Below are 27,731 nucleotides of genomic sequence, written 5' to 3' on the forward strand. Positions count from 1 at the left end.
CAACCTGGATTGTGTTCAGTCTGTTTTTGTTACTGCTCCCTCCCCCATCTCCTCCATACAAAGGCGATTTCTCAGCTGACAGCCACCGAAGAGTTCAGATGAAGAAAAGCCTAATAAGGGCCTGTGACTCTTTCCTATCTGCAGATAACATGACACATTTCTGCTTGAGGAAAAGCAAGATGAAGATTGAAAATATGTTGACCCTTTGACCAGCAGAAATTAGTCCAATGAAAGAACCGATAAATGTCTCTCATATTGTCTGAAACCCAATGCAGCAACAATAACCAAGCAATCATACTGCTGAGCTGTTTCAGGCACAATAACACGAGTGTGGTTGATTTTTTGTTTTTCTTTATGTAAAGCAATCGTATCTTTCCTATGCTGTAATGCAGCATGATAACATAAAGCAGGGATGAGTATTATGAAGCCCTTAGAAAGGGATAAAAACCTCTGAATCCCAAGTCTGACCAGCCTCAGCCAGTGTGGTCAATGGTCAAGGATGATGGGAATTATATGTTATAGGTTCTCAGCCCTGGCTTAGAGAGACCAGGCACCTATTCTTGGGTGATTTTCTTTTACACAGTATAGGGGTGTATGGGTGTGACTTTAAAAAGAAGAATGGCTGAATGAAGCCTGAGAAAATGAACAGTTCATAAAATTTCTGTCCCATACAACTTACTGTGCTGACACCAGAACACAGCCTATTTTTTTAATTTTTGTGGTGTGCAAAGAATGATTTGTTTAGGCTACTGCTGTGAAAGCATTAGATGACAACATGATCATTGATAGGTTCTAGAATACTATGATTCTATGATCTGGAGCACAGTTGTTTTCCCTTGTTATGAGAAAGTGTACCAAGTCCACCAATGTACGGTCAAGGGGACAAAGACGATGCCTCTTTAGTTCAAGGTCGGTTAACCTTTGATCCACCAGATGTTGCTGGACTACAACTCCCATCGCCCCTGACATCTGACCGTGCTGTCTGGAGCTGATGGGAGTCTTGGGACGATGCCCCCTCCGTCTCACCGCTTTCCATCTACCGGTTAGAGCACCAAAAGACGCTGCATTTGTTTACAATGGTGCTGTTTGTGATATGGCTGCAGGCACCAGAAGCTTCCTGAGCCCTTCTCTCCCAGGCCTCGCCACATTCGTGACTGCTGCGGCTTAAGGAAAGCGGCTGGTTTGCGAGCTCCCAGCTGGAGGTTGGGGGAAGGGGGGGATGAGAAGGCAGCAGGCTCTGCAAAGGCCCGGCCGCGCCTGGTTTTGCCTCTGAGCAACCCCGGGGTCCTCCGCCTTCTCCCCGGTTCCGCGCACGCTTCCAGAGCTAGCTATGGATTTGCACTGAACCGGGGCGCGGATCAGTTGGACGTGAGCGGGAGCATGTGCGAGCAAGCAGGCAGCAGAGGACTGCAGATGCGCAGTCGGGGGAAAGAGGAGCGGCGGCCGGAGAAAGGCGGCTTGCGTCGTTTCTCCCTTCCGCGCTGGCTGAGGCGAGCGAGGCCGGCAACTTTGCGCTCCCTGCCTTGCGCGTCTCGAGGGCCAGACGCCGCGCTCTCGAGCAGCTGCTCCCGCCGCCGCTGCTGTTTTCCAGCCCGACGACGCAGCTCCTCTTTCTTCTTCTGCTTCTATTTGTTTACAACCGGGTGACATCACTCCTCCCCCGCGCCCCTCCACTCCGAACGCGACGTCACAATGGTGCGATCCCCGGATTGGCCGCGGCGGGTTCTCAGCCGCCATTGCCGCCCGGACGTGGTTATAAAAGGCGGCGCACGCACAGCCACTTCCTTCGTGCCTCGTAGAAGGAGATGCTGGAAGTGTCTGCTAGTGCAGCCGCTGCTGCCGCCAGCCTACGTCACAGGGAGGCGGCTGAGCAGGGGGGCCTGCTAACTTAAAAGTCCCTTGAACTCGATCGCTCCGTCCCCCTTCTAACCCGCTTCTTTCTCGCCTGCTCTCTCGCCTCCTCCTCCGCTTCCCACCCCCCTTTGAGGCGGCCCCGTGTGCGCCCACCGTGCCCCCTTCTACTCAACGCCCGGAGCTGGCTACCCCTTGCCGCCTCCATGCATCCTGCCCTTTACACCCGGGCCAGCATGATACGCGAAATCGCCGCGGCCGTGGGCTTCATCTCCAAGTTCCTGCGCACCAAGGGGCTGATGAACGAGCGGCAGCTGCAGACGTTCAGCCAGAGCCTGCAGGAGCTGTTGGCAGGTATGGGGCGGGGGGGGGGCAGCAGAGGGGGGTGGGAAGGGGACGATTTTAAGTATTTTTCTCTTCTCCGCCACCCGCCGCCTCCTTATCTCCCCGCTTTTCTAATGCTGCCTCATCCGCCCTCTCCAGGTTTCTCTTTCCATCGCACCATTTGGAGGAGCGGGGAACGCTGCCTCGACTGCATACTTTTTTTCTGTGGTGGTGGTGGGAAGGGTGTTCTGGAGTTAATGACCTCCTATAAAATGTGCCGCAGAAAGAGATGCATTTCGCATAAGACCAGGAAATGGCTCTCTCCCCCCCCCCACCCCCATGCGCTTTCAAAATTCGGGATTCACGAGATTGTAGTGCGTTGTTTTATAGTACTATCGCAGTAACGGTTCCTTCGTGCTGTCCCGTCCAGAGGGGCGCGGGGGTGGCACGTTCCCCCCTCGTATGTATGTTCAGCTGCGTGCCTGGAAAGTCCCTTCCTTCCCTGCCTTCCTCTGTTCCTTCTTCAGTGTTTGTACTCAAGTTCACGTCATGCAGATTAGTTCTCCTCCCCCCACCCCCGGCCACGCATACACACACACACAAAACCCAGACACCAATCGCACTTTTACGCAGTTATGGAAATAAAGGCGGGGCGGCGCTATTCCCCGCCCACCACAGTGGTTATTTGTTTTAGATGTTTTAATCTTTTCACATTTGGAGACTTAGAATCCTATTTATTTTTCCTCCTGGTTTCTTAGGGAAGGGATTTTTGTCAACACTTCATCTCTGTGGCAAGGCTGTGGTAGTGAATAGTACCGTTTACCCTTTTCTGCTCATTTGGGGGAGTTCTTAGCTGCAAACACACATTTACATGGAAGCAAGACCCAATGAACAGAAAGAGGACTTGTTTCTACGTAAACTTGTGTGAGATTGTGCTGCTAGTGTCCCTTTTCTACCTCAGCTGTTCTCCAAGCTGTAGTGGTAGCCCTTTTCCCTTCTCTCCCTTTGGTGGCTGCTGCAGGGGCATAATGCCATGCTAATTCCTGCTGCTGCTTATCCCACAACACACAGCTGCCCCTCATTTTCTTTTCGCTTTGTCTTAGTGTGCTTTCCCTTCATTGTACTAAGACAAAAGAAATGCCAGCAAGGAGATTGTAATGTAGTAATTCAGTATGATGTGGTTAGGTTCTGTGTGTACATTATAAGACTGGGTCCAAGATGCTCCTTGAAGTACATTTATCATAACAATAAAACAACCTACATTGGACTTGGCTATTATTCTTTTGCATATTTTTTTAAAAAAATAACCCCACTGTTTCTAAACAGTAAAAATGGTTCAGAGGAAGAAACAGCCCTTCCAAAGAAAACGACCATCTGACCATCTTATTGGATTAAATGCATCTTAATCTGAGTTGCTTACTTGGAAAGGCTCCTAAGCACAGTTCTGGAAATAATAGATAAATAAAATGATGAGTAGCATTGGAAGATTTTAGTTAAAGCAGTTTAACCTAGTGTAACAAGATTCCTGTTCTAATGTAAGAGCAAATGTTGTCCCGCTGAGAGTAAATACCTAATCCATACATGTAAACATATAAGGATGAGTCCAAATTTGAGCAAAACATTAAGATTATTGAGGGAAATGTCAAAAAGTTCATTTTTTCAAAAATCAGTCACCCAGTGTGTTTCAGTAATAATAGACTCAAGAGATAGCAAACCAATTCTAAAAAAGAAATATGCATAACTTGCCTATCCCAATTGTTAGGAATCCAGAATTCTGAAAAACTTATAGCCAAACATATAGGCGGTGTGACACAGTACTTAGAGCACCTCTTTGTTTAGCACTGCAGGCAAGGTTCCACTTGTTAGAATTTCATATGTGCATATTCTTATTTGCTTATGGAGAAGGTTGCACAAGTCTCTGTGAAATGTTGCACATATCAGGAAATAGATTTTGTGCTTATTTCAGATGTGTATGGTACATCTGAAAAAAGATTTGGGGAAATATTACTGCATTACAAACTACACATAATGAAACTGTGAAAAGAGGCCTTTGGATATATACTCAAGATTCCCCCCCGACCCCCAAACTGGTTTTATTGCCCTACTTTGAGGTGTCTGTGTGCCCAATTACATGTTTTTCTCACCCCCATTTGTGGAGGGTATCATTCAGTACTGATTTTATACATTCATAGGCTGTTAAATGTGCCTTTAGCTGCAATGAGCAAAATACTTGGTTTCTGTTGAGCCTGCCATTACTTTCCAGGCCATCGAATATTATTCTACATTTTTGCATCTATGTCGTATTTCTTTCTCTCTCTCTCTCTCTCTCTCTCTCTCTCTCTCTCTCCCCCCCCCCCCCCGTGCTCTTGTTCTAAGCTACCATTTTCAAGCGTAATAACACGACTACACACATTGGTTATCTGAAGAGCAAAGTATGATCTTTTGTTGCTTTTCATTTTGTTCTGTAGAACACTATAAACACCACTGGTTCCCTGAAAAGCCATGCAAAGGATCGGGCTATCGCTGCATCCGGATCAACCATAAAATGGATCCCTTGATTGGGCAGGCAGCACAACGAATTGGACTCAGCGGTCAAGAACTGTTCCGGCTTCTTCCAAGTGAACTCACTCTCTGGGTCGACCCTTACGAGGTATCCTATCGCATCGGAGAGGATGGCTCAATCTGTGTGCTGTATGAAGCCACACCAGCAGGAGCTAGCCAAAACAGCACCAGCATGCAAATGGTAGACAGCAGAATAAGCTGTAAGGAAGAACTCCTCTTGGGCAGAACCAGTCCCTCCAAGAGCTACAATATGATGACTGTATCAGGTTAAGATAATAGCCTATGGATGGATCATCTTATAATGGATGGATAAAATTTGGTTTTTACTTTGGGTGGGCTCCTCTGGGGATGGATTATGGAATTTAAACCATGTCACACCTGTGAAGACCTGGCACAAGATAGAATGGTAAACTTTTATTTTATAGTGGCAGTGCCATAGTTTCGACAGTACCTTTCAGTGATTTAAATAGCCTGTGAGTAAAGATGATTGCTTTATTTCCTAAGGTGTGAAGTTGTCCAAGGAAGGCTGCAGTTTTCTCCCAGATGTCTTGCTTAATTTTTTTCCTTTTTTTTTGAAAAAAACATCAGTTTTCAGCCTAAAGCTATAGCTATAAAATTTATTCTCTGCAGTAAATGTTGCAGAGTAAATTTGCACTATTGACATTTTTAGGAAAAGAAATTGTTAACATTTTTGGCAGCTCAGTAACAAGACTTGTTATGAACATGGTAGTACTGGAAATTTTATCTGACAAGACTTTTACCTAGCACTTAACAATCTGTATAAACTGTACATAAGTCACACTTGGTGAGCATGAACTGGGGGAAATGGTCAGATCTCTGTATATTGGCCTTCAAGGTAGCAAGTGAGCAGGATCTGCTATGCCAACAGGCTTGAGAGAGACCATATAAAGACACTGTCTGAACTGTGGTGTGTTTTACCAGCCAGCTATCTGTACATTTGCTAGCTTGTAGTTTTCTAAGACTGAGTAAACCTCTTATTTTTAGAAAGTGGAGGTCTGGTTTGTAATTTCCTTGTACTTAATTGGGTAAAAGTCTTTTCCACAAACCACCATCTATTTTGTGAACTTTGTTAGTCATCTTTTTTTTTTTTGGTAAATTATGAACTGGTGTAAATTTGTACAGTTCATGTATATTGATTGTGGCAAAGTTGTACAGATTTCTATATTTTGGATGAGAAACTTTTCTTCTCTCTATAATAAATTGTTTCCTATCTTGGCATTTTAATTTAATCTCTTGTCGTGCTTGCATAGGATCAGTTTAAATTATTTTTAGTCCTAGTGGACTTTTGTAAAGGATGGGAGCACTTGAGGTAGGGGAGAGCTTGATAAAAGTTTTGGATGGAAGAAGAGGATCATTGGGTATAAATGTTTGAGGAGCCCAGACCATACATTAATGTATCACTTTTAACACCTTTAAAAATGGGCCATAACGTGGAAATAATGCAAGGGTCCAATTATTCCTAAATATGAGGAAAACATGCAGAACGACCAACAGACATGCAGAACAACCAACAAACGAGCAGTGAATAAATCCAGCGGATCAATGTTTACATGGTTTCCTGATGAATGAGGAGCTAGAAACCATTAAAACAAGAAAAAATAAAAATAAACCTCATTTCCAACTTGACGGATGCCCAGCTCAATTGGTATTTACTAGGATCAATGTCACACAGCCCTTAGGAGCAGGTTAACCACTCAACAGAAAGGTTGATTGCCTTTTGGTTTTCTTCAAACACAAGATTCTCTTAGAGTTCAGTGAGATGGGATCCAGCAAAAGGTATGTATGTGTATGTTTTTCTTTCCCAATGATAGCAGGTGTTCTGGTGCTGGCCTGATGACACTAAGGCAGACATCTTAGGCACTTTGCTTGGAGGTAAGCAGGACTTCCAAGTAAATGTGTAGAACTGGGCCGAAAGTCTGAATTTATAAACTTGTAAATAGAGCTTGTATCCTGCAAGTTTATATCCTTTTCCTGGCTGCTGATGCAAATGGCCCTTCCCCTAGTCCATGGCTGGTTTCATCCTGTCTCATCCATCTGTGTCCATCCTATATGGCTTGGCACACTGCTAAAGTATTTCCTATTGTGGGAGGTTCATGTTGTATGATGAGCCTGCTAAATCTAAAAAAAGCCCCATTTTAGGGGCTAGTAATCTTGGATTACCTCCATACCAAATTGTTAGTTTATGACTTAGATGAGGGATGGGGGCAAATCTGTCTCTCCAGATGTTGTACTACCACTGATAATGCTTGTAGATGATAGGAGTTACATCATCTGGAGGACCAGAGGTTCTGTTCCTGTTTCAGACGTACCCTAACAATATTGATCATAACACTGGGAAGTCCAAGGTTGTTTACATTAGGAAATCTATTAGCTTGGATTCTGTAAGCAATAGGCATAGTCCTAGCTTCTGAAATTATCCACCCTCTCAAAAAAAATTTAAAAATCAAACGCTGAAGGGTGGTCTGAACTCCCACAGCTCATCATTTGATACATGTGTAACTTGCTTTCCTCAACTTTCCTTCAGTTTCTAAGTGGTGGAGAATGTGTTGCCCTCCATACGTCGCTGGACTAAAGTTCCCATCGTCCTGATTATTGGTCACGCTGGCTGTGGCTGATGGGAAGTCCAGTCTAGCAACATCTGAAGGGCCACATGTTCCTGAACCCATTCTAAGTATTGAGGAAATGCCATAGCCATCTGTAGAGATGATGCACTTCAGCTTCTTGGCTGAGGGTTATTGTTCACTTAAGCACTACATGAATGCCAATTATCCATGGCCAAGCTACGCTGGAAAGCAAGTTCCTAAGCACCTGTAGAAGCTGAATTATGACATGAGCTTGAAAGAGCTACATTTTCATGGTCTCGCACACAACTTTTCATTAGCTTTAAAATGCCCACACAGCCTGGTCCTTTCCAGTAGTGTATTATTTCTATAAAGCTCTACTGATTTTAATTGTAGGCAACAGTGAGTGCCACTTTTTCCTAAGCAATTAATAAATTAATTTCACTTTACCTGAAGGTCATAGTAAAATTGGGCTAGAGCGTTACGAACTTTTCGTATAGGGAATGAACACTGTCACATACTTGAGCCTTTTGGCCTTCATAGGTCCAGCTTCCTATGTGCTTGTCTTGAAGTGTAATTATTATCAATATTTATTTATTTTTTTTTAAAAAAATGTGTTGGCATTTGTCTTGGCAACCCTTTTTTAATTTGTGCATGGGTTTTAGTTGCTAAGTAGGTCAGCTGCTAGGGGGAAAAGGTGCTTTTCTGATAACACTGAAGACAGCTGCTTTATGTAAACAGTTTGCATCTTTGGTGAGCCAATGCTTGCTCTGAAACCTTGCTTATTTGAAACAGCTTGAAAGATTGCAAATATGTGGTTGCACTTAAGCAGAACACATAACCCCTTTTGGAAAAAAGTAGTAATTGAAAGTACATTGACAGTGGTTTCCTGTGACTGAAATACTATTTTGTTTTGCAGCTTCCTTTTTTTGCGCATGAAAGACTTGCAGATGCAGCTCTGCTTGATCTAGCATGCTTATGCTTTTCTCTTTGCTTTTTAACCAAGCTTTGGAACCTGAAGCATTTGGTTGCATTCATGATGTCAGTTCTGGCAGTCATGGAAGCAATATAAGTCTCGTCTTTTGTCAGGTGGCTGCTACACCTGCTGCAGGAGGCTTATTTGCGATACTGAATTTGGAGCAGGCCCTGTGTGATGGCTAACATTTTGAATCCTTTTAAGGCTTGGGTGACTTTGTTCATGACCCTTGTTAAGAGCTTTTGCATAACTTGTAGAGCTGACCCTCACTTTGTCTCTCACAGCTTGAGTAAATATTCCTCTTGACTACAGATCTTACTAGCAGCATTTAAAAAAACCAGGAACAAGGCATTTGCATTTAAAACAAACAGCTTTTGAGACTGTCAAACTATGTGGTGTATAGTTGCACAGAACCTAGTCAACCACAGGAAAAGCTCATCTGTTATGCTGAAGAGTAGTGCCATCACTATAAAACTGACTTTTGGACCAAATATTAGCAGAATAGTATAATTCTAACCTGCAAAGTTTGTTGCAGAGCAGTCTTAAATTGATCTCACAGGAACACTGAGAGGTAGACTGCTGTTAACTTCTCTCAGATGCAGAAATTCATTCTGAGAGGAAGCTTATTAACACAAGGTGACCCAGCAACTTCAGAGCTGAGGGAAAGTGTGAAATAAAGTTGTGCAGGGATAGGTAACATGGAGCCTTCCAGGTGTTGTTAGGCTACAACTCCCATAAGCCACAGCTGGCATAAGTTTTACTTAGCCAGATGACTATATATACATAAATCTTTATACGAATACAATAGTTCTAAAGGAAAAGTCATACTTTATTTCTAGGTGATGGAAGCAGGCCTAGCCTTAGAGGTACCGATTTTCTCACATAGGAGAGTGTTATAAGGTGACACCAACTGTAGTTTTTATATATCTGCTTATAGTAAAAAATAAATATGTGGCTGATAAATTGGACCTTGTTTTCAAATCAAATAAAAACCCTTTGATCAATTGGCTAATCAAACATGGCAGTCCTTATAACAATCTGTGTTCATAATTCAGTGATGATCTACCCCCTACTTCTTGTTTGACTTCAGAGTCAGTTTAAGGGTGCAATCCTATACACACTTAAGCTGGGAGTGAGTTTCATCATATTCTGTGCAGACGTGTACAGGATTGAACAGCACAAGTTAGAATAAGTAAAGCATCCTGTTATGCTTTTGAGGCCATTGCTGCTCCAGCTCACTCTAGGTGAGACAGTTGCTTGTTTTGCTGCCTCATGAACATAAGAGACAATATTTGTTTTTTTAAAGACTTATTCAGTCAGTGGATCAGTATTTAGTTTCTAAGCGGTAGCCTTTAAAGCAGAATTGGGCGTCTTCCATATGTTGTTAGAACCCAACGATATAGATAGCGAGATATCAAATTTTATTGTTTTTCAATATCAATAAAAATTCCACAGGTAAAGAAAAAGAATAAAACTCAACTGCTATCTGCTTCATCCAGCATGTGCAATGTTCAGAAATGATAAGTTTTGTAGGTTCTCCACTTGCCTTAAAGCATTAGAACGCTTACCCTACCTAACATCTTTTTGGAAAATGATATTAAATATGTCTTTGTGAGGTAGCAGTGGATATTTAGACCACAGAATGTTAGATGACACAGTCTTACCAGACTTTGTGCATGGCTAGAGGACAAATTATGACACTTCTGAAATGTCCATTATGAAGGGAGGTGACCTTCCTTAGCCACTCTCAGCTAAAAGCTGTGGTTAGGTTTTTTTTCCACAGCTAAAACTTCAGTAATAGCCTATCCTTTCTCATAAACACAGGTAACTGCCAGAAACAAGTCAAGTTTTAGCATCTGTGTGTTTGGATGTGTAATACATCTCTTGCCAACTGAGACTTCCAGGCAGTTGAGGTAACTAAGAGGCCTGCTGTTTCTGATGCCAGTGCTCAAAATGGTGACTCACCTCTTCAAACGAGAGTTGGGCTTAGAAATGGTTTGAAAGCAAAAGGCATTTTTTTGAGTTTCGTTTACAAAACACTCGCTTTAGTTTATCAGCTTTTGAAATACCTGGCCCACTTTTATGTTTTCTTTTGATCCAAGCCCTAAATTTTAGGGTTCTAGTGAAAGTCTCTTTTCTCTGTTCAGCTCAGCCTACTCTGATTTTGGTCTTGAGGGAGTTTTTATTCCTCCCCCCCCCCCACACTTTATGGCCAAACAGCTTGCCACACATTTCCAGGCAGAAAATGAGGCTCAACGCATGCTGAAGGACAAGTAGTCACTGTAAGTGATTGAGAATTCATTTGATAGTGTGGAATATGTATCTTCATTTGTAATCTCTGGAAACTGATCCAGCAGTTGCTCTTTATACAGGCTGAATTAATCCTGAATAATAAGCATTTAGAGCTTTTATAAATGCCCTCTAGACAGCACACAAAATAATATTTTATCTTAATAATACCTCTCAAATCTGTGGTGTGTGAACTATTATTCCTTTTTTATGTATTTTATACAGAAGTCACTGGGAGATTAGCTCCTCCATATTCATGCAATTGTGAATGTGAATCCTGAGGAACGAAGTCACCGTGTAGTGACTAGTTCATTTCAAAAAATAGTTGTTGGCCTTTCTGGATGCAGCAGGAACAACTGTACATTGACCATTTCCCCAGGTCTGCAGTCCACAGTTGGTTGTTTGCTTTGTAGGACTTTTGTTCACTCATCATTGCTGCAGTTCATAGTTGCAGGTTCTTTGGTGTATAAAACTAGGCCTCTAATGAACTGGCAATGTTATCGATGCGGCATAAATAACTTATCAGGACTACAAGAGTTGGTAATGAGGAATTAATAGGAACTCTATGAAGAAAGTACAGTGTTTTCTGACGGCTAATTATGACTTTTCCACTCCCACAAATATGATGCTGCATAAAAACATCAAGGCAGAAGGGCAAGACTTGCAAAATCAGTGAAATGGACAAGCATACAGCTGGGTTCTAGGTGAATTCTCTCTTTGCCATGGTTTCTTGAAACTAATCAAATTTCTACTTTGTTCCTCATAGGATGCTAGGGAAAAGTTTAAAGCATGTTAAGTGTACAGTTAAGAGTTTGTGATTTACAAAAATAGATTGTAGGGATAAATAGCCAGACCAAAAGCAATAAGAAACTGCGATTTATTAATGTGTAAACTTGTGACAGAAGGTTTTTTGTTTTTTGTTTGTTATACCTACATTCCTGGGTGGTAGCAAGGTCGTGTGAGAAGCAGGATATTAAACTAGCAGCTTTAAAATATTATTTATTTTATGAATCGATTCCCGTAAAACATCCCAAAGCGATTTGACAATTGAAATGTCAACAATAAAAACACACATAAAAACAATTTAAAGTCCAATACAGATACAAACATTGGATTTATACCCTAATGTAGCAACCACACTGTATACACGGGATCTGGGGGCGCTTGGGTGCAAGGTGACTTTCACAACCAATAAGGTCAGATACTGTTTAGCTTTGTTAGATATGGAAACAGAAAGCAAGCTGCAGCTGCACACATATAAACAGTTATCCATTGCTAGACCTCTGTTCAGGCAGACCCATCTGCTCAAAACATACAGTTGAAAAATGTCAGCATGGAATGCTCTTAAATTTAGGACAAAGCTAATTTGCCTTTAGGGACGCGAGTGGCGCTGTGGGTTAAACCACAGAGCCTAGGACTTGCTGATCAGAAGGTCGGCGGTTCAAATCCCCACAACGGGGTGAGCTCCCCTGGGTGAGCAGTTCGAAAGCACGTCAAAGTGCAAGTACATAAACAGGTACCACTCCAGCGGGAAGGTGAACGGCATTTCCGTGCACTGCTCTGGTTTGCCAGAAGCAGCTTAGTCATGCTGGCCACATGAACCGGAAGCTGTATGCCGGCTCCCTCGGCCAATAAAGCGAGATGAGCACCACAACCCCAGAGTCGGTCAGGACTGGACCTAATGGTTAGGGGTCCTTTTACCTTTACCTTTAATTTGCCTTTGGATTGTGCCCATTGTATCTTAACAGATTTTAGTTCCAATGCTACTATCTTCCTCAGGCCCAGCCCACCCATAAGGTGACTGCCTCAGGCGGCAGGATCCACAGGGGCAGCAGATCTTGATGTAGAGCTTTATTCAAGGCTGGCCCACCGATGAGGCACGGTGAGGTGACTGCCTCACGCGGCAGGATTCATTGGGACAGCAGATCCCAATGTCAATCTTTCTTTCCCCCTCCCCTTGTTCCTGATGTAGCTCTTCCCTGTCGGGGAGGGGGTGTTATTATGAATGGTTTCGAATGGTTTATGCCTAGTGGGCACAGTCCCAAGAACTGTCTGAGGCATGCTCTACTGCTGGTAAAGCATATCAGCTATATCGTATCTAGCTTCTCATATCATTAGTCAAATATAATATCTAGACAAAAATAAGTTTAAGGAAGATGTTGAAGTTTTAAGCAGCTTCTTGTGCAGTAGCTTCTTGGGTTCTTGTTAATCATGGCTCTCTTTTGGGTGCATGGATGTCTCTAAAAATAATTGTCCTCTTCCTGTGGAACTCTGAATGCAAGTAGGAATAGTGCATCTGTGACATTATACCACTTCCCAGGCATTAGATTTTTGACTTTGCAGAATCAGCAAGACATATGAGTTTAGGTACAGTGTATGCGCAACCATCACACATGCATTAGGTATTCATTTGCCAGTGTTTGAATTAGGCCTCAGCGAGTGAACAGCAGGGCATTTTATAACAGGTGAACTTCAGCAGCAGTATAAGGCTGGGGCATTGTGTGTGCTTGTTCACAGTGAAAGAAACTTCTGTCTTCTAGTAATCATCCACTTGACCTCTAATCCTTCAACTTGTTTGTGTACCCTTTTACAGGTATTTGGCTTTCTGTTTGGGTCATGGCCTTTCTTAACACCTTTTCCTCTCAAATGTCAGCATTTGACCTGTCGTCTCAGCTTGTTTGACGTAAACTAGAATCTGGATTGTTTTATTCTTATGATGCTTTGTTTTCATTCTTATAATATTGAATCAAAGCAATTATTTAGACTGTACTTACTATAGATAATACTTTACGTTCATCCAATTCATCCTGGGAAATAGGCAACTTCTATTACAATCCTTCACAGGTTCTTGACAAGTTGGTAATAAAATTGGCATTTGTACCACGTTGTAGTTTAACTTGGTTTGCATTTGGCCTTTCTGACTGGTCATGGAAATAGCTTTACCACAAACTCAGATAATTAAATATGTTTGTTAAAATGCTTTTATTCTGTCTTCCCACCCATAACAGAAAGTCTAAGGTAGCTAACAACAAATCAGTAATAAGGTACTTCAAGATAAGAATACAAAATAGCAGTGCCGGGCAATAAAAACAAACAATCATAAAGTGATAGCTCATAGGACAATTCAGTTGCCATGTAACTTGAATTCATGCTGCAATGGCAGTGTTTTAGGCAGGCATCTGAAGATGGGCAGGGGAGAAATAACAAGCCTTCCTGGGTTAAGGAGTTCCATAGCTTGGCTCTACCACCAAGAAGGCCCTGCCAAACATATCAGCTCAACATACCTCAGTTCATAAGGGGGGGATACAGAGCAGGAACTCAGTTGAAAGGGAGTGGAAGGTTCCAGTGCAAGGAGTCACTTCTTAAGATACCGTGCATGGCACTTTAAAGAGTATAAAATCCCAGGTTCCTGCCCTGAGGACCTTACAGTCTATAATTTGAGATAGGAAACCACAGAGGCACAGGATGGAAGCTGAAGGGGGATCAATAGGAGAAAAAAATATTAAGTTTATTTTATTAGTATAGTTCAGGCATCCCCAACCTGCAGCCCTCCAAATGTTTTGGCCTACAACTCCCATGATCCCTAGCTAAGAGGACCAGTGGTCAGGGATGATGGGAACTGTAGTCCAAAACATCTGGAGGGCCGAAGGTTGGGGATGCCTGGTATAGTTGTATCACACCTTTCTACAAGAAGCTTAAGGTGGCATCCACGTTTCTCTCCCTATTTCATTCTTACAACCACCTTTTTAAGGCAGGTTGGACTGAGAGATGGTGATTGGCTCAAAGTTACTCAGTGAGCTTCATGGCTGAGTGAGTATTTGATCCCTGGTGTCCCAGATATTAGTCCAACATTCTAGCACTATACCATATTGGCTTTAAGTTAAATATACCTAGACTAGACTTGGTAGCAGGGCCTGGGAAACTACTATTGCAATGTGTTCTGGGTCCATGGGGCTGTATTTAAAGTGTTTGGAAGCTTCAACTGAAGCAGAAATATCACCACCAGATTGCTGATAGGAATTGATTGACCAATACCAGACTAATACCCCTCAGTCAATCTGCACTGGTTCTCTGCTCAGTTTAAGGTGCTAGGTCTTACCTTTAAATATCTAATCACCTTGGGCCTTGGGTACCTTAAGGCAGTGTTTCCCAACCTTTTTTGGGCAACGGCACACCTGTTTAATGAAAAAAATCTCGCGGCACACCACCATTACAGCCCCGTGACGTCAGCGCGCAGCGTCACGCCGGGAGGGACGCACAAAAGTGAAAGTTTTTAATCTTTTCCCCTCCCCCTTGCTGGGGAACCTCCAAGCTTTGGGGGTGGGGGGGGAGGAGGCAGCAGAGCGAGGGACTGAGGGACGGCGGCAGCTGAGGCGGCGGCGGCTGTTGTGGTGGTGGCGGCGATAGCGGGCGGAGGAGGGGGCGGCGGCGGGAGTTGCTGCTGCTGTTGTTGCTGCTGCTGCCCGGACATGCCGGCCTCCTCCTCCTCCGCTGTCTCGCGCTCCTCCCTTTTGCACGCGCTGCCCCGCCGCTCGGCACCACCACCGCGGAGCCGCCCCCGGCTCGACGCGGATCCTCGCCGCTGCCGCCTCTCACCGCCCGACTCGCCCGCCTCCCTCCCACGGCACACCAGCCGATGTCTCACGGCACACTAGTGTGCCGCGGAACACCGGTTGGGAAACACTGCCTTAAGGATGGCCTCCTCTGTGCTCTCTAGGTACAAAATCTGAGATCCTTCTCCATGTGCTTCCACAGTCTGGGGCCAATGATGTTGTCTTGCAGTGGCAGCAGCCTTAAGGATTCACATTTACAGGGAGGCCCACTAGCCCCAATTTTGGGTGTTTTCATGAATCAGGCAGCAACCTGGCTTTAAGAAGGCTCTTTTGGATTCAGCTAATCTTTATATTTCCTGGTTTTCTGCTGATTGAAATAGTGGCTAGTCCCCCTTGTATTATTGATTACTGCTGCTTTATTCTGCTAGCTGCTGCCAGTTTATTTCTTTGTAGTTTGATATTTGCTGTTGCTATGATTTGTTACAAGCTGCCTTGGGAGAGCAAGAATGTGTGTTAGTAGTTCTGTCTAAGGAACAAGCAACATGTAAGTTTAGAAACAGAAAGAACAATTCAGAAATGGAAAGCATCAAGGGCATGGAGGCTTCGTTATGGTACTGGAATAGGCAGATGGGCACAAGAAAGCACTAGCCATTGAGGTACTTCACAGTCCAAGTTAGTGCTGTGCCGAAGTCTGTCTTCCAGTTTCTCAAAAGTGTCCTTCCTCTGCTGGAGAGGCGTTTGTTTTTCTGTCTCATACTCATAGTGTTTGAAGATCTTTTTACAGTTTCTGTCATTGCAGGGTTGTGAGCTTACCAGGATGGTTACACGGTCCCCAAAAGCAATGCATGCATTTTTCTCCCCAGTAAACATTTCTTCAGCAATCTCCAGCCCCCCTGACTGCTCACTCTTCCTCATCTAAAAAGGCCCCATAAATTTTCAGTACAGTAGCACTAGTCCAAGTAGCCATGCATTGCCCACGGAGATTGATCTAATTTGTAAGAGGAGGTTCAAGAACTACAGATCAAGGTGGTTCAAACTTGGGGGTTTCCTCTAATTCTGTGAAAGCTAATCACAAATACTGCTGGCTCTCAGGTATTTATGGGTCTCAAGTGCCTAAACTGGAAATTGAGAGTTGTATCCAATATTTGTCTTAGAGTAGACCCATTCAAATTAACGGACATAAAAGGGTTGTGTCTATTATTTTCAATGGGTCTACTGTGCTGGGACAAGCGTTGGACACAACCTTGAGGAATGGAAGAATCAGTGCCAATGTCCATGGATCTGTGGTCTCAAACGTTTTTTCAAGGATACTACACTGATTATTTTCTTCAAAAGAGTCCCTTATTACAGATGAATGCCTTCAAATTCTTTTTATCTACACAGGTCTTTCAGGAATATTTTAGAAGGCTTGTCAGTCTTCGTAATATGTTTGTGGAACTCTTCCTACAGCTTAAACTTTTTTTTTTTTCATTAAAGGCAACAGTCATCCCAGATGTCAGTTGGTGCCTGGAATTTAATAGGTGTTAATGAAAACAAATGCTTATGAAAGTCCATCTAGAGCCTGCTCCCTCACATCATTAACTGTCTCTCCCTTGTAATGCAGCTGTTTCCTCAGCTCCCTTTGGAGGTAAACATTCTATTTAAAAGGGGAAGGGTGCAAATCACATTTGATCTATGTGGAAGAGGAAAAACAGTAAGTGCTCTGGGGAAATTTCAAGTTGTTGTTGTTGTTGTTATTATTATTATTATTATTTTACAAAACTAAACCTCAAAGACAACTATCAAAATGTTTCTGTTTTAAAAAGATAAAGTAAAATACAGTTGCATAATATGGCTAATATTTGTTACCTTTATGTTGTTGTTTAGTCGTTTAGTCATGTCCGACTCTTCGTGACCCCATGGACCAGAGCACTCCAGGTACTCCTGTCTTCCACTGCCTCCCTCAGTTTGGTCAAACTCATGTTGGTAGCTTCGAGAAAACTGTCCAACCATCTTGTTCTCTGTCATCCCCTTCTCCTTGTGCCCTCAATCTTTCCCAACATCAGGGTCTTTTCCAGGGAGTCTTCTTTTCTCATGAGGTGGCCCAAAGTATTGGAGCCTCAGTTTCAGGATCTGTCCTTCCAGTGAGCACTCAGGGCTGATTTCCTTAAGAATGGATAGGTTTGATCTTCTTGAAGTCCATGGGACTCTCAAGAGTCCCATGTTGCCTTTATACTTGCCACTTTTTGTTTAGCCATGTCTTCTGCCCTTATCCATCCCTGTTTCTTGGGATGGTTTCTGCTGGTATCACAGTTGTCCTGCAAAGCAGTCCCTTTTCCAATAAACATTCAGTAATTTCTAGGCTGGCCTCAACAAATAGCAGTATGGGCAGCTGCCTTGGGTTTCAAAATTCAAGTGACACAGGGCTACTCTGCAAAGTTCTCCCTCGCCTTAAAAACCCAGAAACTTGGAATAAGCCATAATATTCCCCTCCCTCAAAGGACAATTAGCATACAGTTTTTGTATGTTTCATATGTGACATTTAGAAATAATTATTACAATTTAAATAGAGCTACAGTATATATAGTTAATGGGCAAGTTCAAGGTCCTAGCTGCTCTTTCTTATGGTTCTTTAAGTTGGCCTTAAGTTGGACAGCTATTTAAAATAAAATAAAAGGGTAGCCAAGCAAGGTCCACAGATGGAGGAGGAGGCCCACTAGATGTTATGTTTCCCAAAGCCCCCCCCCCAAAAAAAACCCCTGGAGCCTGCCCTGAATATAAGTTTTCCCCACTGACCTTTATTTTACATCTCCCCAAATGATGTCAGAGTACTATACTGCAGCTTTCTGTGGGATCTGAAAAGCTGAGAAACACAAACATTTATAACTTCATGTTCCAGTTTAACCCATGTAAACTGTGCTAAGCAACAGATTTTAGCTGTTCCCCACAGAGCTACCAATCTTGGCAGTTAATTCAGCCATCAGTAAATGAGTCATGGCAGTTGTACAAGGAAGGGGCTCCATCTTGGTGCCAGATTCTCTGTTTGGGGACTACAGGTGCAGGTGAGCACTTATTTATTTATTAATTATTCAAAAAACCCATCTGAAGGAAGGAAATGGAAGAAAGCTGTATGTTGGAAATATAGAGCATTACTGTTTCCAGCTTGGGCTGCTATTCAATTCAAAACTTTCAAAACAGATGCTTAGAGCGCTACAAACTAATTAATAACTCAAGGGAAGCAGAGACGAGCATCATTTTTTTAATGAATATACAGTTCTATATAACAACACATATTGTGTACTCAATGCCATCATTTTAACAGATGCAATACAGATGCAATTTTTTAATGAGTGACATTTTAATTCATTTTTAATCTTTGTTGGAAGCCGCCCAGAGTGGTTGGGAAAACCCAGCCAGATGGGCGGGGTACAAATAAATAATAATAATAATAATAATAATAATAATAATAATAATAATAATAATAATGCAAGTCTTACTGAAGATGCACAATTGTGACAGTACTAGTTAGCCTCACTCATTTCACACACATGCTGAAACTTTTTTGATGCAACTATTAAGACTTTTCCTGGGTGGGGTCAGACATTTGTCAGGACTCTACCATGAGTTTCCCTTGCCAACTGATCAGTGAGTGCACATATAAGGGCTGGGGGTTTCCCATACACACACTATTAAAAATTTTGTTGTTGTTTTCTACAAGCAAATATTTAACAAATGCGTAAAATAAGAGGTGCTACTTGGAAGTAAGCTTGCTTTAGCTGTGGAAGTTCCTCCTAATTTTAGCTGTTTTGAGACTGGGTTTGATTAAGCATTGAAAATGGAAAACACTTAGTACATTATTATGTGCATTGCCATTGCCATCATCATCTTTATGTGCTTTTGGGCAAAATGGGGAAAAGCAGAACGATCATCTTGGATGCAAGGACCCCACAAGAACCTGGAGATAGTGCAAAAATGGCTGGATGCACCATCTTCTTGAAAACTACAGCAACACTGAAATTTCAGATGTGGACACTTGTGTGAACAGTCAATATATGTTTTAATATTCCCCTGGGTTCTTTGTGCAGCTTGATTCTCTCTTAAGAGATGTGGGAGCAAGCTAACCTTGTCCCCGTACTCACAGTGTCTGTATTAAACAGGGTTGCTGTGATATCTCGATCCATCTACAGTTACCTGGGTTGAGATCCTGTTGCTTTGGAATAAGCCACAAGCTGGAATAAGGCAAAACATTTCCTGCAGCAAGTGCCTCTTAAGACTGTTTTCCATTTAGTGATGCCAACCAAATTATACGGGCCCTTTCTCTTGTGTTTATCATACATGTGATCTGATTGACCTCTCGCTAGCCAGTTCCAGCCTTGGTGTGTTTGTTTGCTCTGGTCTGTGCTGGACTTTCACAAGAGCTGCTCAGTTCGCTTTTTCCAGCTTGTTTTTTAGGCTTTGTATCTGATTTCGGTTGCAGTTGCACAATAATTAAGCTACCAAGCTTGCTTATGAACTAAGGAGTGACTGTTACATTTCCTTCTTGTCCCTTCTCGTTGCTTTTTCACAGAGCTCTTTCAGTGTTGAGATCTGAGGCAATGGTTTCCTTTCCTGGCCTGTCTCAAATCAATCTCAGTTTCTCATGGTACTTCACAAATGCTGTTTTATTTGCTTGATCCAACATGCAGGCATTAAACAGCAACAGATAACATATTAATATGGCACATTAGACACAAAACACTTTTTTTAAAAAAAAATGTGTTGAATTTAATCCCTCTGAAGTGCCTCATTGCTGCTTTTCTAGTTCATGGGCGAGATTTTTTTTTTAGATGGATAGTAGAGGAGAATAAGTTTGCAAAAGGAAAAAAATGCCAAAGCTAATGTATGGGCAAAAAAGATAGCTACATTTTGCATAGCATTTGCTCAGATGCAAATTTAGAAATAATCACTGTAACTTAAATAGAAATACACAGCATTTGGGCATCATGGAGAAGATGTGAATGGACGACCTGAGTGCCTGTCCAGTTTGCTATTCAGATGCTAGTTGCTGATAAGCAAGTTCAAGGCCCCTGCTAGTCTCCCATGTTAGGAATTTGAACCAGGCAGCCCTTCAGATAGAGTCCTGTTCTTAGTAACATAGGCCATATGGCCATCCTAGAAGTAATCCTACCTCCAAGATGGCAGCATCACTTTCTCAAGGATATAAGGAGCTGCCATATTGAATTGCATCTATGGCTACTCAAATCTACCACAATGCATGCTCTGGCAAGGCTTGCCTTAGCCCTGCTACATGAGATTTTAAACTGGGAGTGCCGGGAAGTAAACCTGGTGTTAGAAAGCACGACATAAAAATGTAGAGTTGTGAGTAGTCTTAAAACGTCTACATCTCCATTCTCTGTGGTCACTTAAACACTAGGGCCATTTAAATTGTCAGTTACTGTGAATGATCATATTTGGAGGTTCCTCTTACCACTGTTTACCAGAACTGTAATTCCCAGGACCTTTAACAAACTACAGTTCCCAGGATTTGGTGGGAGAGGACAAGCCATGACTATTAATGTGGTATAAGAGTGCTTTAAATGTAGAATATGGATGTGATATATGCTGTCCTGATCTACAACTGTAGTTAATGTAACCTATGGCTAATTTAAACCAACTTAAACTTAATCATGACTGATTTAAACAAATCATAAAGTATGGTTTGAAGTTGACTTGCTTGAAACTAACAATAGTTAAGATTAACCACAGTTTGTTTGCTAGTTCCAGAGGACATGACAAGCTTTTGTTAAGCAAAATTGGAATTAAAAGCTTCCAGACTGCTCCTTGTGACTGTACTGAAGGAAAGGGAAGCAGGGAGTGTGTGAATCTTAAAGTTCACGCCAGCACACATGGACATGGTCATTATCTTTTAAGGAGACACTTTCCCAAGTAGTACCTCACTCAGAAGTTGGAATCCCCGATGCAGTACTTATCATGGGTACCAGTGTGGCTGCCAGTACCTCCCATTACACCTCAGCAAATATCCCCTCAAAAATTCATAGTGTATCAGATACTATTTTTGTCTCTTTCTTGGTTCTTGTTTACACTGGCTCAGCCTCTTCCACACTGAATATGCCTCCTTAAACATGCCCACATTTCACTGACTGCTCTCCCTTCAATTTTGAACAGAGGAGGGGTACAAAGAGCTTTTCGTGAGCGAGCATTCTTCCATGGGAGGGGGATGACTGATGGGGGAGCGTGCCCACACCATTTTGTGGCCCTGTCTCTTTTTGCTGTTTTAGATGCGGCAGTCATTTTATGTTGTCCCCACCCCCATGGCAGCCATTTTGTGATTGTCACCCAGGGCACTTCCTCAAAATTCCAAATGTGTCCCCTGGGCCAAAATCCATTGTCAACCCCTGTCTTATCACACTCTTATCACATGGCATCTTGTCAAAAATAGTCATGCAATTTGCTTGAAGACCCTTTGACACAGAGCACTAAGCTGCTCACTCCTTGAGGCATACATTCCACATTTCTGCTGAGGTGATAAAACTGCTGCTTCAATGGAGGTAGCCCAGCCTGTTTGAGTTTGTCCTTGACATGCTTTTATGAAAATGAAAGCATAGACAGAATAAGGAAGGTCTTTGGAATTTGTTTATTGCCCAACAACTTCAAGCACCAGTGGCCTCAGTTCCCACATCCAGCTGGGTGATATTAAGTAAAGCCATTGGGTGGTGAGAGCATGTGAGACTCAGATCTAAGCATTTGCAACATTGTTGGAAAGGGAACATTTAACTTGTTGCTTATGTTGCCTCTGGGCTTTATGGTTTTCCTTTTGAGGGTTGGCAGGATAATTAAGGCTGCCTATCCTATATATTCTTACCTAGGAATTAGTCCCATTGAACTCAATGCTTCTAGGTTGGCACAGGATTTCAATATTAATTCTTTGTTTGAAATGAGTTAATGTCCCAGCAATGAAAAAGTGATGAAAAGTGTGTCATCCTATACAATGGTAAATAAATGGACTTTGTGCCTAAGGAGCCAAATAGCATATTAAAACAAAAGGGAACATTAATCCTCTTCTCCTAAATTACAGTATTCTTGAGGCTAGAGTATTTGTTGTGGGCATCTTCTTGTTCTGCACAAAAGGCTTATTATTCTGTTGTGTTTTGGAAATCTTAATGGGTATTAGTAAGTGAGCGTTCAGAGAATTTTTTGGCAATTTGTCTTAGCGAGATTTGTGTGAATTTAAAAATAGCTTTTAATGGCTACTGCATTTCATGAGTTTGAGCAGCAAGACAGCCTGACCCAATCACTTAGTGCTCCGTCTCCCAGGTGGCATCGTTGAATGGAGCTTATGAGGAATGGCTTCAAAAACTGAACAAGCTGTTCCTAAATACTCAAAATGGACCACGGCCATGTGATTTTAATAGGCGCATCCTGCATATGCAACCTAAAAATGTCAGTTTCAACATTTAATTTTTTTTTAATTGCTTCTTTTATTTTTATCATACTGTGTGTCCTAAGTATTTTCAATTATTGGTCCTTCCAAACAAAACCTTGAGTTAGGTTGCCATTACTGATATTTTGCAAACTAGAAACTGATGAATGCTTGTTAAAGGCCACAGTGGGAAATTATGGAGAGGGATCTAAATCTATATTTGGTGCTAGGGTGGTCTAAGTTCTGCACTCTATTCCAGGTCCACAATGATTTTCAAGTGTATCTCAATCCAAAACCAGCCTAGCTGAATGTAGCTTGGTGCCAGCATCTCATCATTCAGCATGAAAAAGGTTACGTTTTTGTGAGCATTCATTGTGGGTCCTTGCAGTTAGACTCAAAGGCATTTGCATTAAGTGCTCGCCATTTCCATTTCCAGCCCCCTTTTTGAGTGCTGCTGCTGCTCCTGCCACCACTTGAAAGGTAAGAAAAGAGGAAGGTGGGGAATATTTCGAGGAATGGAGACTAGTGTGGACGAATTTGGAGAACTGTAAGGATTGCTGGAAGGATCCAATAATTCATTTCTGACATGGATTTTAATTGAAGCCAGGAAACCTATTTCATGGTGAGCTTTTACCAGCTCTGAAAGTTCATTTTCTTTAAAACAAAAAAGGGAAACGGGGGAAAAGCTGTGCATGCCAGTGGCCATCAAAATACTGCGAGCTTGATAATGCATTGAATGAATGTTTGCCCACCCTGAGCCTACAGGCCAAAAGACTTAAGAAATGGACTCTACACTAATCATGCATGCGGACTAAAAGTACGGAACTGCCTTATACTGAGTCAGTCTAATGGTCCATCTAGCTCAGCACTGTCTACACAGACTGGCAGCATCTCACCAGAGTTTCATGCAGGAATCCCTCCAATCCCTATCTGGAGATGCTGGGGGTTGAAGCTGGAACCTTCTGCATGCAAAGCAGATGTTCTACTCTTGTTACAGCCCTTCCCCAACCCTTCTCATAAATTTCTATTGTTTCCTCTTGATCATTAAAAACAACAACAACAACAACAAAACACCTAAGCCCCAAAGATCCAAATTCTTAAGTCTCCCACATAAGGAAGATGTTTTGCTTTCTCTGTTTTAGTTGTTTTCTGTGCCCTCTGTTTCAAGTTGAGGCATGAATTTGCCTTGTGACCCTTTGCAAAAGAGGGAAAAATCTGTGCATGCAGCATTAGCACAGTGAGCATAAAGCCCTTCTTGTCTTTTGTGTCTTTTGTCTGAAGGCAACTGTGCACGTGACAAAAGCCACACAGATCTTGAGCAAATGTTTGAAGAGCTTCTTGCACAACAGAGCTGAGCAAACATTCGGGCATACCATTTTTAACGCAGTGAGGGAACACATGGCAGCAAATGTGCTGGCACCAAGTGCATTAAATGACGTTTGTACTGCAGAGAATAAATGGCATGAGAATTTGGTTCCTGTGCCCGTTTTTGCAAGGAAGAGGTGCTGCACATTTTAGATGTCATTCAAAACTAACAGAATAGTCCCATTGTAGGACTGCAGTAACAAGCTGCAATCCTCCAAGCCATTCCTCTAAAATAGGTATGGGGAACTTGTAGCCCTCCAGATGTTGTTGAACTCCGACTCCCACTAGCCCCAGACAGCCTGGTCAGTAGTCAAGAGTGATGGGAGCAGAAGTCCAGCATAATCTGGAAGGCCACAGCTTCCCCAGCCTTGGTCTAAAATTTGAGAGCCCATTCTGATTAGTCACTCATATTCTCAAACTGTCCCTATTTTTTTTCCACGTGTCTCTGGTAAAACACTTCCACTTGCATGTCCTTATTTGCTCTTGGGATGGGAAATTCTTGGGAATCTGGATATTTGTTTTGTAAGCGGACTTAAATACATTGAATGGAGAGGGACCATAGCTAGGGGGTACAAAGATCATGTTTCATATATGAAAAGTCCTAAATTCATCCCTGGCCTGTCCAGTTAAACGGCTGCAGAACACTGGAGAGATTCTGTCACTCAGGGCATACAAAACGGGTTAAATTATTTGACCTTGCAGAAACCAGTTTCCTATTTCCCTGTGGTTGTTCAGGTTTCAGCTTCTTCTACTGGCTCCTTGGATGATAATTCTCTTTAGTGGAACCGGAGGCTTGTTGATCTCAGTGCACTTTCATATAAATGTGCACTCACAAACAACGTGGCAGAAAGTATTGTGCAGCATGACATATATATCACATGTTGCCACTTACAAGGCTCATTTAGGATTATTGCAAATAATGAGCATGTATCAGTCACAAGGGCTGAATGTGATCCTCTAAGCCCCTCTATCCAGTCCTTGGGAGTCTCCACAGACCATGCCCCCTCTCTCAAACCTAGGGCTGCCATACGTTCTGGATTTTCCTGGACATTACCAGATTAGACATCTGGGGAGAATTTCCTGGATCTTAGGCAAGTCAATTTTGGGGTGTCCTGGTTTATACTTTTTGAAATATGGCAACCCTTGATGGGCTGCACCTCACAACGGTTGGGAGGAATGTTTTTGCCAAAAATCTCAGAAACCTCATCAGGAGGGCTTTAAACTCTCTAATGTGGGGGAGGCAGTGCTCCTGAAGGTAGGAGTCTATCAATTGAGGAAGATGATAATCCAAATGTCATAGACCAAATGGAGCAAACAGCACGCAGACCTAGTGGTGGGAGGAAAAAATCCTTAAATAAGAGACACGGGGGAATGATTAATAGACTTCAATGTCTGTACACTAATGCGCAAAGCATGGGAAATAAACAAGATGAGCTTGAGCTCTTGGTACAGCAAACTAAATATGACATAATAGGCATCACTGAAACCTGGTGGGATAAGTCCCACGATTGGAATGTAATAATGGAGGGATACAATCTATTTCAGAGAAACAGACCAGACAAGAAAGGAGGAGGAGTGACGTTATATGTCAGGGATGTGTATACCTGTGAAGAGATCCAAGATTTAGAACCTCAAAGCTAAAGTGAGAGCATTTGGGTCAAAATTAAGGGAGAGAAGAATAACAGAGACCTCATTGTGGGAGTTTACCATAGATCCCCAAGCCAAACGGAGGACATAGATGATGCCTTCCTGGGACAGATGGCCAAGCATGCAAAAGGAAGGGAGATAGTAGTAATGGGGGACTTCAATTACCCGGATATTTGTTGGATGTCAAACAGATTCCTCACTGGCCTTGCAGACAACTTCATTGTCCGGAAAGTGGGAGAAGCAACAAGAGGAACAGCCATTTTAGATCTGGTCCTAACCAATATTGATGACCTGGTTAGTGGGGTAGAAGTGGAAGGATCATTAGGCGCGAGTGATCATGCTCTTCTGAAGTTTACTATACAGCGGAAAGGAGCAGCCAAGCATACTAGGACTCAATTTCTTGACTTTAAGAAAGCCGACTTCATAAAACTTAGGGAAGTGCTGGGTGAGATCCCATGGACAGTAATACTAAAAGGAAAGGGAGTTCATGATGGCTGGGAGTTTGTTAAGAGGGAGATAGTAAAAGCACAACTTCAGGCAATACCAATGAGACGGAAACATGGAAGGTGCCCAAAGAAGCCAGGGTGGCTATCTAAAGAACTTTTAACTGAGTTAAGATTAAAAAAGGATGTGTACAAAAAATGGAAAAGGAGGGAAACCACCAAAGAGGAATTCAAACAAATAGCCAGCACGTGTAGACACAAAGTCAGAAAAGCTAAAGCACAGAATGAACTCAGGCTTGCTAGAGAGGTTAAAAGCAACAAAAAAGACTTTTATGGGTATGTCCGTAGTAAAAGGAAGAACAAAGAAACAGTGGGGTCACTCAGAGGAGAAGATGGTGAAATGCAAACAGGGGACACAGAAAGGGCTGAACTCCTCAATGCCTTCTTTGCCTCAGTCTTCTCCGATAAAACAATGCCCGACCTGAAGAATTTGGAGCAAATGATTCAGCAGAGGAAACACAGCCCAGAATAACTAAGGAGATAGTACAAGAATACTTGGCTAGTTTAGATGTATTCAAGTCTCCAGGGCCAGATGAACTGCATCCAAGAGTATTAGAAGAACTGGCAGATGTGATCTCAGAACCACTGGCAGTCATCTTTGAGAATTCCTGGAGAACAGGCGAAGTCCCGGCAGACTGGAGGAGGGCAAATGTTGTCCCTATTTTCAAAAAGGGGAAAAGAGAGGACCCAAATAATTATCGCCCAGTCAGTCTGACATCAATACCAGGGAAGATTCTGGAGCAGATCATTAAGCAAACAGTCTGTGAGCACCTAGAAAGGAATGCTGTGATCACCAATAGTCAGCATGGATTTCTGAAAAATAAGTCATGTCAGACTAACCTGGTCTCGTTTTTTGACAGAATTACAAGCCTGGTAGATGAAGGGAACGCAGTGGATGTAGCCTACCTTGATTTCAGCAAGGCATTTGACAAGGTGCCCCATGATATTCTTGTAAAGAAGCTGGTAAAATGCGGTCTTGACTATGCTACCACTCAGTGGATTTGTAACTGGCTGACTGACCGAACCCAAAGGGTGCTCATCAATGGTTCCTCTTCATCCTGGAGAAGAGTGACTAGTGGGGTGCCACAGGGTTCTGTCTTGGGCCCGGTCTTATTCAACATCTTTATCAACGACTTGGATGATGGACTCAAGGGCATCCTGATCAAATTTGCAGATGACACCAAACTGGGACGGGTGGCTAACACCCCAGAGGACAGGATCACACTTCAAAACGACCTTGACAGATTAGAGAACTGGGCCAAAACAAACAAGATGAACTTTAACAGGGAGAAATGTAAACTATTGCACTTGGGCAAAAAAAAAATGAGAGGCACATATACAAGATTGGTGACACCTGGCTTGAGAGCAGTACATGTGAAAAGGATCTAGGAGTCTTGGTTGACCACAAACTTGACATGAGCCAACAGTGTGACACGGCAGCTAAAAAAGCCAATGCAATTCTGGGCTGCATCAATAGGAGTATAGCGTCTAGATCAAGGGAAGTAATAGTGCCACTGTATTCTGCTCTGGTCAGACCTCACCTGGAGTACTGTGTCCAGTTCTGGGCACCACAGTTCAAGAAGGACACTGACAAACTGGAACGTGTCCAGAGGAGGGCAACCAAAATGGTCAAAGGCCTGGAAACGATGCCTTATGAGGAACGGCTAAGGGAGCTGGGCA

At 42.7% G+C, this 27,731-nt stretch overlaps 2 protein-coding genes across 4 annotated transcripts in view; both read left to right on the plus strand.

Annotated features, from left to right (window-relative positions):
- The first annotated feature begins 1,767 nt into the window (after positions 1 to 1,767).
- On the plus strand, positions 1,768 to 5,982 carry BTG1 (BTG anti-proliferation factor 1). Its single transcript, XM_081210965.1, has 2 exons — positions 1,768 to 2,205; positions 4,644 to 5,982. The coding sequence occupies exons 1-2, from the start codon at positions 2,058 to 2,060 to the stop codon at positions 5,006 to 5,008; spliced, it is 513 nt and encodes a 170-aa protein (XP_081067091.1). The 5' UTR covers positions 1,768 to 2,057; the 3' UTR covers positions 5,009 to 5,982.
- Positions 5,983 to 6,120: 138 nt separating this feature from the next.
- Positions 6,121 to 27,731, plus strand: part of LOC308596132 (uncharacterized protein) — a 270,729-nt gene continuing 249,118 nt past the window's right edge. For all 3 annotated transcript variants that reach the window (XR_014012332.1, XR_014012333.1, XM_081210967.1), the window contains exon 1: positions 6,121 to 6,534. Coding sequence is in view for 1 of the 3 variants with exons in the window: in XM_081210967.1 (XP_081067093.1) it covers positions 6,518 to 6,534 (17 nt within the window). In the remaining 2 variants the exon portion in view is untranslated. The remainder of the gene's footprint in view (positions 6,535 to 27,731) is intronic.

Source organism: Podarcis bocagei (genome assembly GCF_964188305.1).
Source record: "Podarcis bocagei genome assembly, chromosome: 10".
Classification (NCBI taxonomy): domain Eukaryota; kingdom Metazoa; phylum Chordata; class Lepidosauria; order Squamata; family Lacertidae; genus Podarcis; species Podarcis bocagei.

Excerpts from the sequence above, each read along its gene's own strand:
- BTG1 (XM_081210965.1), top strand. The coding sequence starts at position 2,058 with ATGCATCCTGCCCTTTACACCCGGGCCAGCATGATACGCGAAATCGCC. Across the intron at positions 2,206-4,643 it reads CCTGCAGGAGCTGTTGGCAG|AACACTATAAACACCACTGG; the intron begins GTATGGGGCGGG and ends TTTGTTCTGTAG.